At 38.6% G+C, this 18,795-nt stretch overlaps 1 protein-coding gene across 1 annotated transcript; it reads left to right on the top strand.

Moving 5' to 3' along the window:
- Nucleotides 1–2,190: 2,190 nt before the first annotated feature.
- Nucleotides 2,191–16,420, top strand: LOC121972555 (G-type lectin S-receptor-like serine/threonine-protein kinase At4g27290). Its single transcript, XM_042524209.1, has 7 exons — nt 2,191–2,343; nt 12,647–12,722; nt 13,726–14,955; nt 15,378–15,514; nt 15,601–15,811; nt 16,027–16,268; nt 16,373–16,420. The coding sequence occupies exons 1-7, from the start codon at nt 2,191–2,193 to the stop codon at nt 16,418–16,420; spliced, it is 2,097 nt and encodes a 698-aa protein (XP_042380143.1).
- The last annotated feature ends 2,375 nt before the right edge of the window (nt 16,421–18,795 follow it).

Here is an 18,795-nt window from a genome sequence, read left to right as displayed (position 1 = left end):
GAAAAAACCGTTGTAATTGAATTTGGTCATTTCCCCCCTTCGCTATTTTCCTTTCCCTCGCTGTTTTCTTTTCGGCGCCGTGTTTTCGCGTTCCCAAACCTAAGCCATTTATCTTTCCCTCTCCTCATACGACGTTGCTCCCTCTCCTCATACGACGTTGCGCTCCTTCTCGTTTCCTAGTGAGCGGAGGCGTTCTTCAATGGGTTGCCAAAGATCCAGACGCACGGGAGGGAGAAACCAGAGAACGGGATCTGCCATGACGACAGCACGCCGCCGGTGAAGGCGAAGACCATCGACGAACTGCACTCCCTGCAGAAGAAGAGGTCGGCGCCGAGCACCACCACTACTTGACGCCTACCATCAGCATCAGCGACAGCGCCCTCAAGTTTACCCATGTCCTCTACAACCTCTCCCCGGCCTGTATCTGCTCTCATCTCCTCTTCATCACTCAAATCATCACATTTCATTCTCATTGAAAGAATCACGAATTCCTTGTAGAACTCTACGAGCAAGCCATAAAACATGAACATGGATCATTCATAACATCGACAGGAGCCTTGGCTACCTTGTCCGGCGCGAAGACTGGCCGTTCGCCGAGGGACAAGCTCATCGTCAAGGATGAAACCGCTGCCAATGAGCTTTGGTGGGGAAAGTAAGTCCACACAACTAATTCATGATCCTTCCATTGATGGTTCCTTCTCAAAATGTATGTGCACTATTCACGCAGAGGCTCACCGAACATAGAGATGGATGAGCACACCTTCCTAGTGAACAGGGAGAGGGCTATCGATTACCTCAACTCTTTGGATAAGGTACACATGCACATCAAGTGTTTGATGTAATTCCTCATAGAACCTAATATGCCATCTGAATGATAGAAGGTATTTGTGAATTACCAATTCCTCAACTGGTATTTTAATTTTATATTATTTAAAATTAAAATTTTAGGATTTATGTAATCTAAACCTATACTGTGCATTTTAAGTGTTTCTCTCGATCTATTGTTTCTATTAAGATGAAATTAGCTCATTTAATTTCTTGGTATTATTGCTCAAACACTATATGCAGGCTACTCTTAGAGAAATCCATGCCTCTCTTCTCCAAAAGCATCTACATGAACATGAAGATGCAAAAGCAGAAAAGGAAGAGTTGCAGGATCCAGAGGGTAAATAACTTGGGAATTTAATTAACTTAGTTATCTGAACTTGTTTGAGTCCTATACTTATGCTGTAAGTTTATTATTATTATTAATATTATTATTATTATTATTTTCTAGATTACAAGCATTATTCTCGTGAGAATGTAATTGAGGAAGCTGATGAACCCGAAGAACGGAAGAAGCAGGTTCATTCTCACCTCAACTCTTGCAAGGTGATGAAGACAATGATGCAATTGATCTTGAAGAAGACTGGGCTAAACTGGTAATGTGCCTCTCCTGCTGTTGCGCAACTTCTACTGTACATGCCATGGAATAAGTCTAGAATTCATCTCAACTTTTTGTTTTTATTCTTGATCATCATGGTAATTTTTTTGGGTTTCATTTTATAGTTGTAATTATTATCTTTGGTAAGTCAATGTGTTCTTTGTAATGTTATTAACTGCAACATCTTCATGTTTATATACTACAATTTACCCAATATATATTGGAGGAATTGCATCTTTACTATCGTGGTAAATTTTATAGTTTGAGTAGGATTTTCTGTTAGAACTTGTAGAAATTTAGAATACAAACTGAAACCTCTCTGAATAGAAGTCAGTGAATTATTTAGCAGAAATAGGAATTTGACATGAGATCAAATTTTGTGGTTGTGTATCCTAAGGGTGGATTTAGTTTAGTTGCTGACATTAGAGTTTGTGGTATATATTTGGGAATTAGGGTCCTCACCAAGTTTCACTAATCTTGAACTGAAATGGACTAGGTCTAATGGCAAACTCGTGCCTTTATTTACTTAAGACTTTCCTATATGTGACACTTATGTGACATTAATATCTCTTGTATTTCATTTTAAAAAAGAGAAGACAATGTAAATTTAAAGGATATTATTAACATGTCTCTTGCTCTTTCTCTATCTCAAATATGCAATTATGTAATCTTAAATTATCAGAACCGAGCACAAAGCTTCGATTTCTTGATTTTATTTATGAAAGCAATTTCGTGCAGGCCAAGTGAGAAACAAATTTTCTCTTGAGATGGCTAAGATTCAAGCACCAGCTGTGGCAACTGATATTAATGATGATGGCAAAATTGAAATAGTGATAGTTGACACTCATGGAAATGTTGCAGCATGGACTGCACAAGGAGAAGAAATTTGGGAAGTGTATCTTAAGAGTCTAATACCACAGGTAAGTTTATTTCATTTTTATCTGGATGCCATTTAAACTTGATTCATTTCTTCTTAAGGTGATCTTACCTGTACTTTTGCATATTTATGCTGGATTTGATTGTATATACTCCATGTAGGATAAATAGTATTTTTTTTAAATATTTTGATTTGAACAAAGAATTTCAAATCCGATGGAACTTATATAGAGAATCATAGTGTTATAATACTAAATGTCATTTTGTTCATGTGGCATGAATATGACTTGGATTGCCATTTTTCTCTCTCCACTAATACTGAGATTTGCATTTCACAGTGTTCTGTATGATAATATTAAAATATTATTGTTCATAGAGATTTATAGCAAGCATGTTTTACCAAATGAACTAACTTTCACTAAACAAGCATGTTCTGAGGCAGATGTGAAACCTTGATTTACCCTATGAGCTTGCCCTATGCATGTTAGTGATTGCTTGAGAATGAAATGAAGAATTTGTAAAGGCATTTCGTGTATGATCCATAGTATATTGATATAGAAAACATCTATATACTGCAGTTTAATTTCTTAATAGTTCGCTCTATATATTGCATGTTAGTTTCGTCAAACGAGTGACAAGGAGGTATAATTCTCAAGGAAGAAAAGATCATTCCTTCTTTTGTGTTGAGTATAATGGAATTTTGTCCCGCGTGAATGGATGTTGTCGATTGTTTCTTGATACACACTGATTTGTATCATTTTGTTTGACTTGTGTAGCATGAAACAACACCTAATATCTGTTCTATCTTGTATTGCTTGTTTTCCAAAAATTCGTGTTGTCATGTAGACTATAATATGGAATTCTGAAATTTGATAAGTTTTGTTAAATTTTTCTCTTGCAGGTCAGGCAATTCGTGAGGCTTGAGTTTTTTTTATGCAAGAAGTGAGCTTTGTTAGGATGTAGCTTGCCTTGCTAATTTGTAAATTAAAAGCCATATGGAGAACAACAAATGGAAAACATGTGATTTAATGTATATGGAGAACAGTAATGGAAAACATGTGTATTTTGATAAGTAACAACTCATTTTTGTAGATTTTTGTATATGTGTGGCTACAAGATGAATTATATATGGATGTTTATTTTGGATTTAATGTAGTAAATATTTAGTTTTGTATTGGTGGTTTGCTTATATTAAAAAAAGCAAAACGAGTAAATATTATCTACCACAACAGTTTATATCTGTTGTAAAACATATCTACCACAACGGTTTATTTCTGTTGTTGAAATTATCTACCACAACGGTTTTAAAACGTTGTCGTATCCTTCGTAGCCAAATTTTGGACATATAAACAACAACGGATAAAAACCGTTGTCAAATGTCTACAAAGACAACGGATTCAAAACCGTTGTCGTAGGACAATACATTCTACAACACCCTCAGTTACAACGGTTTTTTTACCCTACGACAACGGATAATATCCGTTGTCGTTTGCAGTTTTTGTTGTAGTGGTGGTGGATGCTCTGTCCGCCTACAATGTCATATTAGGCCAACCGGCACTGAACGAGTTTCGAATGGTCGTCTCCACATCCTACCAAAAGATTAAGTTTCCTATGGATAACTTGGTCGGTGAAGTTAAGGCCAACCAGCTAGCGGCTCGTCGGTGCTAATTGAAAATGGTAAAAATTGAGTCGTGAGCCACTCGAAAGGCCCAATGGCTTGAGGAAAATGCAATTCTAGAGGAGCCTCCTACGTTGGTCTATAAAAAAAAAAAGAGAAAGTGCAAGTGCATCCCAGCCGATTGGAGGCCACTACCTTCATAGTAACCGATCTAAGTGTGGAGAAGAAGGCGGAGTTGGTTTCCCGTCTAAGGTAAAATCATGATATATTCACATGGGTAACTTACGAGCTCTAGGGTATCTCGCTAACCATCATACAGCATGAATTGCACGTTCGACTAGATGTCAGGCCGGTGAAGTAAAAGAAAAGAGGTTTCAGCTCTGAGCAGAATCAAATCATTTGATCGGAGGTGGAAAAGCTACTAAAGGCCGGGCACATCCGCAAAGTGCAATTCCTGAGCAAGCTAGGCAATGTGGTGCTGGTCTCTAAGTCGGGTAATAAATGGCAGGTTTATATCAACTTCTGAGACCTAAACAAGGACTGTCCAAAAGACTACTATCAGTTACCACATATTAATCAAATGATGGACTCCATGGCGAATTGCGAACTAATTTTCATGCTGGATTAGTGCCAAGGCTACCACCAGGTTCCGTTCGCCAAAGAGGCTTACGAGAATGTTAGTTTCATCATGATCAATGTGACCTTCTGCTATAACGTAATGTCGTTCGGGCTAAAGAACACCGGAGTCATTTATCAACGGTTGATGAACAAGGTGTTCCAGAGGTAGATCGGCCAAAATATGGAGGAATATGTCGATGACATTTTGATAAAATCCCTCCGAGATACTAATCTCTGTGCAGATATAAAGGAGATCTGCCAAACATTGAGGAAGTATAGAGTCAAGCTCAATCCCAATAAGTGCCTGGTCGGAGTAAGGAGTGGACGCTTTCTCGTTTACATCGTTACTAAATGAGGAATCGAGGCAAACCCAAGCAAAGTGAAGGCGTTGTAGGATATGCCCCCTCTGCGTAACCTAAAGGAAGCTCAACGATTAACCAGTCGGATTATAGCTTTGTCAAGATTCCTCTCTAAGTCATCCGATCGAAACTATCTGTTCTTCAAAATTCTACACTGAGCTACAAAGTTTTAGTAGGACCCGAAATGCAACAAAGCGCTGGAGGAACTCAAGAACTATTTAACTTCTGTACCTGTACTAGCAAAGTCTATCGCGGGCGAGCAGCTCTGGGTGTACCTTTCATCCATAGAATGAGTAGTCGGCTCGGTGTTGGTGCGACAAAATGACACTAAATAATAACCAGTGTACTTCTTGAGCCACTTATTGAAAGATGTCGAATGCCACTATACCTATCTTGAAAAGTTAGCGTATAGGTTGGTCCTCGCCACTCAGACGTTACTCCCTTACTTTCTCTCGCACCCCATAATTGTGTTAACTAACAACATGCTAGGGAAAGTGCTCCTCAATCTAGAGGCATCCGGACGGCTAATCAAGTGGACTACGGAGCCAAGCAAGTTTGATATATAATTTCAGCCTAGAGTGGTGATTAAGGCACAGGCCTTAGCCCATTTTGTGATTGAATTCCAAAATGCCAAGCCGGAAGAGACTTGGAGAATATATATAGATTGGTCATCCACCTGACAGGGTTACGGGGTGGGCATACTCTTGATATCACAGCGCAAAGACCGAATGCAGCTATCCATTCGTTTGGACTATCGAGCTACAAAAAATAAGGTGAAATATGAAGTGTTGATTGCCAGCTTGCAAGCAGCCAGGCATGTTGGAGCCACACGGGTCATTATACACCCCGATTCCCAACTGCCAGCCCAGCAACTCTCATGTATTTTTGAATAAATAATGCCAGGATCAAATTATACACTGAGACTTTTGAGAAGTTAAAGATGGGATTCCAAGAAGTGACCATGCAAAAAAATCCCTCAAGCGGACAACCAATATGCAAATGAGTTGGCCAAGTTAATAAGTTTATTAAGTCCTGTGGTGTTGGATAGGTCGATCAAGTACGTGATGTTGGTAGCTCACATCGATAGATCGGTTGAAATGTGAGCCTCAGATGATTGGAGGGCACCCTTGATCAAGTTCCTCCAATCAAGCAATACATCAGACAACCAGGAGCAAGCTCGGTTGCTAAAAAAGAGAGTCGGATAATTCACATTAGTGGGTGACCACCTGTACAAAAGTGTCATCTCGAGACCATTACTGAAATGCGTCGGATCATAAGACATTCAATACATCTTGCATGAAGTTCACCAAGACTCCTATAGAAGTCATTTGGGCGGTCGTTCATTGGCAAGGAAAATCTTATTGGCAGGCTATTTCTAGTCTATCTTATAGGTCGATGCTACTCTAACGGTGGCAACCTATTTGTCTTATCAAAAATATTAGAATATATCGCACGAACCTACGGAAGAGCTGAAGTCATCCATTGTCTCTTACCCGTTCGACTAGTGGGCCATGGATATCATCGGGTCTTTCCCCCTAGTGACCAGACAGAGGAAATTTCTTCTTGTGGATATAGATTATTTCTCCAAATAGGTGGAGGAAGAGTCGCTTGCCGAGATAACTGAGCAAATGATTATCAAGTTCTTGTGGTAGAATATTGTATATCGGTTCAGCATCCCTCACAAACTCATCTCCGACAATAGAAGGTAATTTTAAGGATGGAGGCTTAGAGAGTGGTGTGTCGATTATGGTATTACACAAGTCTTCACTTCAGTAGCTTACCCTCAAAGCAATGACCAGGTGGAAGTCACCAATAGAGAAATCCTCAAAGGACTTAAGGCTCGGCTCGACCATGTTAGAGGAAGCTGGGTGTATGAACTACCGAGTGTGCTGTGGGCTTACCATACCATAACCGAAAGAAGCTATCTGCATAACCCCGTTCCACTTAGTATACGTGGGGAGGGGAGGGGGGAGCAATGGTGGCAGTCGAGATAGGAATTGAGTCCAATCGAATGCATCTCTATGACGAGGAAAATCTCAAGCAGCGCCTTATGGAATTTGACTTAATAGATGAAATCAAGGATAAAACATCCATTTGGCTAATGACTTACAGGTAGAGGATGAAGCAGAACTACAACAGAAGGGTAATCTCGAGATCTTTCCAGATCGGCGACTTAGTCTATAAAAGAGTAAAGTCGGTCGATGATGTCAACAAGCTAGAAGCCCCTTGGGAGGACCATACAAAGTGATCCAAAAGCTCAGTTCAGGATCCTATTATTTACAAGATGAAAATAGGAGGAATCTGAAACTGCCTTGGAGTGCAAATCATCTACAACCCTATCAGGCCAGGTAATAAGTTTATGATTAAATCTTATAAATTGTAAAAATATTGGTTTCATAAATGCAGGAAAACTTAAAGGAAAAAATTAATAAGTGTTCTAGACTCTTGAGTCGTTCGGCCAAGTTATAAGTGAGCAAAGCCCTTTTGCCTAAGTATTAAAGACTCTTGACCTGTTCAGGCAAGTTATAAGTGAGCTAAGCTCTCACGCCTCCAGACTCTTGAGCCGTTCAACTAAGTTATAAGCTAGCAAAGCCCTCATGCCTAAGTGTCAATGACTTTTGATCCGATTGGACGAGTTATGGGTGAGCTAAGCTCTCACACCTCCAAACTCTTGAGTCGTTCGGCTAAGTTATAAGCGAGGAAAGCTCTCACACTAAGTGTCAAAGACTCACGTGCCGCTTGGTCGTATTATAAGCAAGCAAAGCACTCGCACTAAGTGCTCAAGACTCACATGTCGCTCGGCCAAGCTCAAATTTTGTTCTTCATATTACAAGGACAAATCTAAAAAGCCAAGTCTCCTACGCTAAGAATAAGCTAAAAGATCGCAAGACGCTAGAACAGAGAACTCAAAAGCGTCGAACGAGTGTGCATGGATTCATACTTAGAAAACTTTTTATAAGGTGTCTTTGGCAGGTACAAAAAGCTGCAGCCAAACTTATAAAAAAAAACTATGCAAGGTAGTCAATCACGTCGTCTGGGAGCGAATCCGCGATCTTCTTCCTTTTTATAATTTTGGTTGACAACTTAGGGGAGAGGTAACCACCATCCTTTAATTGTTGGAGGGTTCCATCAATACAGTAGTCAAAGAGACAGAGAGTCTTATCGGTGAATATATGATTGAAATCTGGGGCGGGGGGAATCTAGGGAGCGAAGGTACTTCACCCTGAAAGATTCCAGCTGATCGGGATCCTCCTCCTTGAACATGTTGAATTTAGCCTTGGATGTCTCCAACTCGGCCTTCAGGGTGACCAACTCAACATCTTTCTTACTAATTATTCATTTGTGCTCCCCGAGTTGAAGCTCGCTCACCATCTGCTCAGTGGTTCGGCTAACCTGCTTGGCCGCTAACACAGTTTTTGCCACTTTAAGCTTCTTTGCAAAGACCCAGAGCATCCTTATTTTTGATATCCAAGTCTTCAATAGCTTAAAGTTTTCTAACGTTGGCAGAATTAATCTTTGGCTCAAAATAATGAGCCTGCTTGGTTAGCCGGTCAAGTTGGAGTGCTTGATCGTAATTCTTATTCTTTTCCATCGTGACCGCCCGCTCAAAACCCAGTAGCTGCTCAGAACTCATGTCTAAATATTTCTTTAGTTGGGTCACCTCGACAGTTAACTACTTGACTCAAGCCTGTGAGGTGTCTGTTTGCCCGATCGACACTCACAATTGCTAGTTCTCATGCTCTAAGAAGGCCAGCCTTTGACACATAGCCATACTCTCCACCCAGAATTGTAATCGAAAGAATCCATTTAGTGTCGATCGGGAAAAGTAAAGAAAAGATTCTGACTAAATTTATCTTGATTATTTTCTAACTGAAATTGTCGGCATGCTCTCCAAGCGGAATGGTCACCACTCTGGTCCTAGCATCTGCCCAGGTCTACGCTAGGAGACCTTGAATTTTGATTTGGTGCTCTAGGGAGCACGACTCAGTGTCATCTAGATGGCGCCACTCATTGGTTGGTAAGCATATGATGACCCTGATGTGTCTATGTCCACTCGAATTAAGGCTCTAAGGTGGCTTGGGACTTGGACTTAGACATGGGGGAGGAATGAATAATGAAAGTAGGGGCTTCTGGGTCGACCGGAAGGGACGACAGATAAGTAATCGACGGTGCGAATATCGTCTTAGCCTGCAACCCAAACAAAGAGGGAGTCTGATCAGAAGAAGGAGAAGTCGGTAGGATAGACTCCCTCTCAAGAAATACAGAGGAAGAAGTCTCGCCTCTCTCAGACAAAGGTTGGGAAGTCATTGCAGGAATAGGGGCTTGCAAAGGCAAAGTTGTCGAGTGGGAGGAAGACTATGCTTGGTGCCTCTTGTGGTGCTAGATCAACGGATCGCCAGAGGTTACTGACTCTGATGGAACAGTGATTGCTGCCATAGAGGGACGTTCGAGTGGCAGCTCACCAGTGTTGGCAGTTGTGTCACTGGCCACCGCCTGACTTCTCCCTGCTTCGTCGATCGGCTCTTCGGAATGCTCGACCTACAATAGTCTGCGACTCTCCAGCTCGGCAACTCCCTTGGAATTGATCTCTGCATCAACAAGCTTACACTTTCCACTCAGGAATGCCCTATTCATGATTTGAGCTACAAAAAAGAAAGAGAACTCAGTTAGATTCAAAGATGATAGGAAGAAAAATGATGTACCTAAAAGGACAGGCAGCCGTGCTCGGATAGGGCTTAGCCCGAACACATACAAGACTCCCTCTAATAGCAGCCTGTGTATGTGATACTTATGACCGGTCAAACTCACGGCTACTTGGAGGTAAGCCGACTCACCTTGGTATCTCCCTAGTGAAGGAGGTTTCGACAATTCTATCTGCCAGCCAATCGGAAAGATGAGTCGGCTAGGTAGACAAACGAAGAAGTAGTGCTCTTTTCAATGCTTATTTGAGGTGGACATTTTGTCAAAATAAGCAGCACCCACTCGGGCTTGAAAAATGAAAGTGCCAGGCTCGGACAACTTCGGATAGTAAAAGTAGTGAAACATACAGGGTACAAGAGGAATCTCGTACAGATGGAATAATACAACAACCCCATATAGTAGTCTAAAAGAATTGGACACTAACTGATGCAATGGAATATGAAAGTATCTACAAGCTTCCAAGAAGAAGGGATGGATGGGAAAGCATAGGCCGACAAAGAACTAGTCTTTGAAGAAGGGAAGAAAGTCATTTGGAGGTGTATGGGGGCGAGCATAAGCAGAGGGGATGGCGATTTGGTAATCGTCGGGGATGTGGTAGGTTAATTTCATTTTATCGACCTCATCATCATTAAAATCAGACACGGTGGAGGTGTACCACAACCTAAGGACAGCCGTTGGGAGGGGGGAGCACGCCATGAAATAAAAGAAAGAGAGTGTTAATCAAAAGGGAGAAAGAAAGGAAGCTTATTGAAGAAAGATCGCTAACGACAAGCAAGGGACTGTGAGCAGGGAAGTGAACGAAGGGAAGACCACACAAGACAGAGGAAGGAGATGAAGGGTTTAAAAACTTTGGATACAGTCGTCCTTAGTCGTTCGATCAAGAGTTTTCAAAAAACGAGGTTTAATTGTGACCGTTGATTTTGAAAAGGCAGTTGTCGCATTGAATTGAATCCAAACAGTCGCCCATCACATCACACATGTGGCAACAAAGAAAAGCAACATATGACATTCGATTACAGGTGGCATTAATGAGGAAGGAGAACACATGATTAAAGGGCATGTCCAAACATGCTTTGCATTAATGGTTGGAGATTTGAACAATTTTCAAAAAATTATGGTGACGTCAACGACACTAAGTGGGGGTGAGTGATCGAAGCAGAAATCAGAGGGAAGTTTAAAAGTAGCTAAGTATTGTCCATGATATATCCGAGCGGTATCAACCTCGAGGTATGCAGAGCCGATCAGAAGAGTGATCAGAGAAAAGTGCAAAGATGGCTAAAGTGCCTATCATAGTCGAGCGGTGGCTCTAAACCTTATTACCTCCGATCGAAGAAAGGCAGCTTCTCGACAAACGACAGGAGTAGTGAGCATCACAGCTGAGCGGCGGCTCTAAACCCTAGTATGTCCAGTCATAGAGAATTCAACTTTTTGATGAGTAAAGGGAACTATGAAAGTCAAGCGCTCGACTCTAAACCCTAATGTATCCGGTCGGTGAGAGTGTTCACAGAGAATATCAAAAGTCCAGTCAGTCGGACTTACAACCTTCTTCGACTAGACTTAAAGGGAAGGTTTGTGATACGGTGATGAAGAGAGGTCCCACCAAAGAAAGGTCAAAAGGGGAAAAGGCTTGCTAACGTGGAGGTCCAGGTCAAAATGGTCAAAGGCCCTGGTCGGCCGATCGGAGCAGACGATCGGGAGTCGCCGGTCGATTGGGCGAGGATGTCGAACCACCATCCTCCGATAGCGGCGACTGGAGTTAAGAGGTAAGCGACAATTCACGGTAGGCCAGTCCTCGCGGATCAAAAGTATGGCCGGTCAGACAAAGGTAACCACTGACAGTTAGGAAGCAGAGAAGGGGACAAGCTAGCAGATCAGAACGATACGATCGAACGAGGACAACCAGTCCGAGCGAGATTCGGTCGGCTTACAGTGGGACACAAGAGCATATCTCATCGTACTCTTTTGGAGGTTAGTGTCACTGACAACAAAGCATGTCTAGCAAACAAATAATACTTTAGAAGTTTCCCGCCTATCACATCAGAGATTTGCACGCTTACTTAAAGAAAGGTGTCAGGGATACTTTTTGACTTGTCTTTTCCTAAGACTCTTTTGAAAACATGTATATGCTTTGGAATGTGTGCTCAGACACTATAGTGATACTATAAAAGGGGATTCTCGTCTACAGACGGAGGTATGCACGACTTTGTTATTTAATACGCTCTTTGTTGCAGCATTCTTACTGTTCTCCACTGTGTCAAAAACTGATTTGAACGTCGGAGTGCCAATATCGGGAATCCCTTCCCGGCTCGGTACTAACATCTTTTATGTTATATGACCACACAGAGTCATCATTTTATCAACCCCATAATCATATTTTCAGTTTATCATCTTTTCCACTTTCGGACAGAATAATTTAGAATATGTAATGACTCACAAAGTTCAAAATCAATAAAAATGAATATATTTAGTATATAATTAAGAGTGCAAACTGTGCTTATTTAAAATAAATTTAAAACCGCTAACATCATATACTCCTTATTAAAAATATTTAATAATCTATAGTCAATTAGACGTTTTCATTATTGTTCTAAAACATTTGACAATCTTATAACGTTTAAAATCATGAAATATAATTATAGACAAATTTAGAAAATACTTTTAATTTATCAGTACTTCAAAATATAGGAAAATAAATTTAAAATACAATAATATTTTTTTGGCATACGCTCACCCAAATAATGTTCCAGTTTATATAAAGATTGATAAATCATAAAGTCAGCATATTTGGCGAATTTCATAATATCACAGCTCATATAGTATTAATGAAAGAAATGTTTACAAACTGTTGGTTTAAGTCAGCCATTTCGCAGTCTCCAAATTAATTACATACACACAATTTTTCAATCTTTCTAACACCGACAAGACAATTGACTGGAATTCTTTTTACCATCATAGTTTGAAATTGAAGGCGTTAAATTGAGATTTTTGTTAGGATTTGTAGCAACTCTAAAGGCAATACAACATTGTAGAGCTTTAACTTCCATTGGACAGATGCAGCGCTTTCTTTCTCAGTTCCTGAAAACAGTGTCATTAACGCTCTCCCTTCTCGTCCCGTCCTCATCTTCCGGTACGTTTAATAAAGAAATCTTAGTCTAGAAATAATTTAAAGCACCATGGGATTGATTAATTTATTTATTTGATAATTTATGCAATTAATTGTATTAAATGCTTCTTCGCTCAACCTGCTTAGTTCGACTTCAATAAGTCAGTTACCTAAAATTTATTTCAGTCGATTAGAATCATTTGTAGTTGTCGAATTCTTTTAGCTAATAGTGTTTAACACTTATATAGAATTAAAAAAAAAAAGTAAAATATCTTTGTAACATACAATGAAATAGGAGTGATTTTGAATCATCAATTTAGAATTATGCTCTTTTTTGATTTGGTGAGAATGGTGAAATAAGTTTTTGACTGATTATCCCTTTTAAAGTTGTTATTTTTCTATTATTTATGTAGGTGCATGTATAAATTTTGTGAGCACTTTTACTAAAAGCTATAATGGTTAATTCAATGTATTTTTTTCCTTTAAGATTATTATCGAAAAATGATAAAAAAAAATAAAGACACAATTGTATTTGTTCATTGTCTGCCGCATTTGACGATGAGATGAAAATGAGATTTTTAATAATAAATTTTATTCCATCTACATTTAATTTTAGTTTATTAATTTAGAATTCTAGTTCTATTTTTAGTTTGGTGAGGATAATGAAATGAGTTTTTAATTCGGAGTTATTATTTTTCTATTGTTTATGTTAGTGTATATATAAATTTTATAAGAATATTTATCAAAGGATATAATGGACAATTTCATATAACATGAACAAATTTAAGAGAATATTAAAAGTACAATAATATTGCACCGTTAGGCAGGAATATGAGATTTGTAGTGTTGTCAACTACTTTTGATTAAAATAAAAATGATGTTTAATTAACGCTCTTATAAAGTTCAAATTCATTAAAAAAATGATTATCAACCTAGTTTAGGGGAATAATAAAGCTAAGTTCTCAAAGATATCATCCAAATTCATCCACAGTTAACTAAAATTATTGTATTTATGACTTTGATACAGGAGATCTTAATGCAATGATCCAGAGCAGTTCACTTGTGAATGGCCAGACGTTGAGATCGACAGGAGAGTTGTTCCAACTGGGTTTCTTCAATCCAGATAATAGTTCAGCGAAGGGATACTTAGGAATCTGGTACTGCAATCTCACACCGCAAGAAGGCACTGTAGTATGGATCGCCAATCGAAACAAGTCTGTCAACACATCCATGGCATCCTTCAACCTCACTTCCGATGGAAATCTAATCTTATTTGAGGAAGACAGAATTGTTTGGTCGACGGGAACGAGATCCACAGGACTAAATTATTCACGCTTGCATCTTTTAGATTCTGGAAACCTCATGCTGAACGACAGCAACTCGATTAATCTATGGCAGAGCTTCGACCACCCAGGCGACAGCCAGACGTATCTCCCAGGCATGAAGCTCGGATTTAACTTCCGGACCAATACTTCACGGCGGCAAGTGTCATGGAGGAGCCCCGAGGATCCTTCTCCAGGAGACTACACCCACGTGGTTCTTGCTTTAGCTATTCCGGATATTGTTATCTTGAAAGGATCCGCCAAAACCCATCGAGGCGGCCCATGGAACGGATATGGTTTCGTCGGCTATCCAATGATGGCGAGCAGACCTCAGGCGAGCTCAATAAGTTTCACGTTTGTGTACAACCAGAATGAGATATACATTATGGCTAATTACACGGACTCGCCGACGCCTGTGCTGTCCCGGTCGGTGTTGTGTGCCAATGGAACCATCCAGCGTTGGCGTCTAGACAGGGGTGACAAGGGAGAGTGGCAACTTCTTTGGAAGATTCCGGAGGACGACTGTGATATGTACAATCACTGCGGCCGCAATAGTGTGTGCACCTGGAACTACTATACCGTCAACTGCGATTGCTTGGACGGGTTCATAAACATTGTCGAGAACGGAAGTAGCGAGGCCGGGTGGTGCGAGAGGGAGAAGCCTTTGAATTGCTCGTCGAACAACCAGTTTACCAAGGTGTCCAACGTGAAGGTGCCCGACACTGAGAACGCTACAGCACGAGGAAACATGAGTCTCGATGAATGCAAGACTTGGTGCTTGAATGATTGCTCCTGCGTGGCGTATGCGCTGTTCAGCGGGGATGATGGATCATGCATCACTTGGCCTGGTGATCTTCTGGATCTGAGGGCTTTTGTCGTTGGAGGAAATGATTTATACGTTCGGCTCGCAGGAGAACATCTGCTGGATCATCCAAGTACGATTAATCAAACATCTATCTTTTTTTCACTAATTTATCCATTAACTTGTTTATTCACTAACCATTTAGCACTAAAAAAGCAGTTTTTTTTCTTTTGCAAGACAAATAAAATAAGAAATATGCTTTCCATGTTACAATTTCTCTTTGAGACATCCAATTAAATGTGTATCTATTTTTCATGTTTGCTTAGGAAAAAATTGCACGGGGAGAAGAATTCTATTTATTGTCATCTCTATTGCTGCAGCACTGTTATTCCTTTGTGCAATTTTTATTTACCATCGAAGAACAAAAGCAACGATACGAAAAGGGAACCTACTTGCAGCAACATCTAGTATGACTACTGAACTATTATTTTATGGTGTTTGAATATCATTTCTCTATATATACCTGCTTATTCTTTACTACGAAAAATATCTTTTGAACAGATCATAAAGATCAACATGAAATAAGAGGTGCAGAATCTCTATTGTTTGATCTAGTGGCTATTAGGATAGCTACGGACAACTTCTCTGATGGAAACAAACTAGGAGAAGGAGGATTTGGGCCTGTTTATAAGGTCAATCCGAAGATTTGGGCAATGTTGTATATAACTGTGGATGATTCTGATAAATGAGTAATAATTCTGGTGACATTTGAAAACAGGGAACGTTGGCAAACGGAGAGCATGTAGCAGTAAAAAGACTTTCAAGAAGCTCAGGACAAGGACTAGATGAGTTGAAAAATGAAGTGTTTCTAGTTGCAAAACTTCGACACAGAAACCTCGTGAAGCTATTGGGTTGTTGCTTAGAATCAGAGGAGAAACTACTCGTTTATAGTTACCTTGCTAATACAAGTCTTGACAAGTTTTTGTTTGGTATAGTTTCAATCTCCGTTTTTCATAACATCCTCAATCCATGGAATTGATTATCTAGTAGTTTGCTAATCTAATACAATACTTAGTAATGTACTTGTTCAATTCCATTCTTGAATATATGTTTTAAGATTGATTGTGTATAAGATTCCATTCCTCTATTGTACACACCATGATCTTCAAAATTAGTAACCAAATAGTACATATGGATGTTGCAGATAATTCAAAGAGAAAGCAGTTGGATTGGACAACAAGATTTAAGATCATTGAGGGCATCAGTCGAGGACTTCTTTATCTTCATGAAGATTCGCCACTAAAAATCATTCATCGGGACTTAAAAGCTAGTAACATTTTATTAGATGCAAACATGGATCCTAAAATTTCGGATTTTGGTCTTGCGAAGCTTTTTGGTGCAGATGAAACCCAAGGAAACACTAAAAGAATTGCCGGAACATTGTACGTAAATATTCTATTTATCATTGTTGACCAAATTTAATACTTCAAATGAACAAGAACTATTGAAAAATAGAGAAAATCTCAATATGTTTTTCTTGTTAATGACAGTGGATATATGGCATCGGAATATGCCATGCATGGGCTCTTCTCAATTAAATCAGATGTGTATAGCTATGGTGTGCTAGTCTTGGAGATTCTAACGGGTCAGAAGAATAGTGGTCACCGAGGAATTGAATATCCAATTGAACTTGTTACTCATGTAAGTATTATATTAATCATCCATTTGATTGAGTGATAAGAATTTGATACACATTTTATTCAAATGAAGTAAAGTTCTTAACTACACATGCTATCATCTCATTTTAGGTGGTTTGGCGCCATTGGACCCAAGGAAGTGCCCTGCAAGTGATTGATCAAGATCTAGTTAAACAATGTGATGCTCTCCAAATATTAAGGTGCATACATATAGGGTTACTATGCGTGCAAGAAGATCCAACTCAAAGACCCACCATGGCCAATGTTGTTCTTATGCTCAACAGCCACTTTGTCAACCTTCCTATTCCTTCAGCACCATCATTTCTTAGCAACCTTAATACTACCGGTGAATCAAATGGCATTCCAAGGAGAGGGAACTCTAGAGGAAGCAATGAAATTCTATTGAAAATTTCTGAAAATGATGTTTCAATATCAGAGTTGGAGCCTAGATAGTAGGAAAGTTCACTTCATGTTTATGTTTGAAGTTAATACCTATTTATGTATATAAAATTTAACCGAATGTTTAACATCAGGTTTATATTTGATCTAGTTTATGAAGTGATCATTCTAAGTAGAGTCAAAATTTGATTCTTACTTGCTCCATCATCATCATCTTTGTTGCGTTGATGTATCTTTTTAATACACACTAGATGAAGACGGGACAAAATCATACTTGAATAATTTTCTGAATTATAGTGTGTTATAGTTAAAATGGTTGAGTATTAACCATTCAAAATATATAAAATGATAAATTAATATTTATAGGATTTTATTCATTTAGTTATTGACTCTTGTGCAGGAGATACAATGATCCGAAGCAGCTCACTTATTAATATCAACACGAGATTGTTCCAGGTGGTCTTCTTCGATTATGTTAACATTTCAGCGAACCGATGCATAGGAATCTGGCATGACAATCTCCCACTTGGAGAAGGAAATGTAGTATGGATCGCCAATAGGACCAAGTGCTTCAACACATCTACAGAATCCTTAACCTGATCTCCAATGGAAATGCAATCTTGTTTGACGAAGAAACAATTGTTCAGTGGACGGGAAGATCCACACAAAATTCTGTGATCGTGGTGTACGTTCGCAGATATGGCTCCAAAGGAACAGGACAAAAATCAAATGTTTTGCTCTGAGTAAGAAACAAATTTGGGGTGCTATATATAAACTAGACCTGAATGATTTGAATCTGTGCAAGGGCATGTAAGTTAAATCAATATGACAAATTTTATATGGTGAGTTATTTTGTTGGAGAAGAGTGGCAACTCTCAGAAAATGATACTCCAAGTAGGTCTATTTTGTAAGCTTAAAAATGATGAGACATTTAGAACCTATCGACATGTAATATTGAGTGACTTATTCTTTAGTAGTAACACCACCTTCAGTACTGCTCGTGGACGTTATTGCAGGTTGCCTGAGTGGGGTCAAACAAATGATTTCTCCCATCGATATCATCACACCAGTTTCCATATCGCAAACAAATGATTTCTTACGGTTTATCAAAATTCGTTATCTTCCTCCTGGTTGTCTCAATCATTTTTAAAATTAAATTTTAATAAAAAATATTTAGAATCTTATTATTTTTTTAAAAAAATCAAATAACATTTTTAAAAAAATAAATCTTTATATAAAATTAATTTTCTGACATTTTGAATTGCAAAATTATTACTTAATTTTTTATATTTTGAATTTTAATAAGAATTTTTGTAATTGATAAAATTATTTAATTATTTAATTAAAAGATATTATTAATATAAATAAGATTTTATTAATTTTAATTTTGAAAACTCGGTCTATTGAAACTAGACTAAAAGTATTATAGGTGGTATTTTATAAATTGTTCATGCATCGAAAAAAAGAATTTATTATTATTATGTTTAATTAGATTAGTATCTAAGATTTCAATTCTTGATTTATTATTCTTTTAGTACTCCGGCCGGCCTCAAATGACATGTCAATTTTTTTAATATACAAAAAAAATTAAAATTATCTCCTTATATTTCAAATTATTCAAAGTTAAAATAATTAATTAAAAAAAATTGTTGAAAGCCCCGTCTTATTAATTTGATTCTTAGAGTATTCATCCCAAATTTTCTATCTACATAATTTAAAATAAAAAAAATCTTTATAAATTTAGATATTTATTTTTCAATTCATTATGTATCAGCTACTTTATTTCTTCTTTCTCCTCTGTTTCTTCCAGTTTCTCAAAGCTACTTTTCTTCTGATCACCTGAGCCATTTGCTGCTGCCTCGATCAAGGCGGTGGCC

The sequence above is a fragment of the Zingiber officinale genome, chromosome 4A, assembly GCF_018446385.1.
Source record: "Zingiber officinale cultivar Zhangliang chromosome 4A, Zo_v1.1, whole genome shotgun sequence".
In the NCBI taxonomy this organism is placed as follows: Eukaryota; Viridiplantae; Streptophyta; class Magnoliopsida; order Zingiberales; family Zingiberaceae; genus Zingiber; species Zingiber officinale.
The sequence above is the reverse complement of the archived record's forward strand: the minus strand, read 5'-3'. Positions and strand labels throughout refer to the sequence as shown.

Bases quoted from the DNA above. Each gene is read 5' to 3' on its own strand.
- LOC121972555 (XM_042524209.1), top strand. From the start codon at position 2,191: ATGGCTAAGATTCAAGCACCAGCTGTGGCAACTGATATTAATGATGAT. The intron at 12,723-13,725 runs GTACGTTTAATA...ACTTTGATACAG, and splicing joins CGTCCCGTCCTCATCTTCCG to GAGATCTTAATGCAATGATC. The intron at 14,956-15,377 runs GTACGATTAATC...AAAATATCTTTT, and splicing joins ACATCTGCTGGATCATCCAA to GAACAGATCATAAAGATCAA.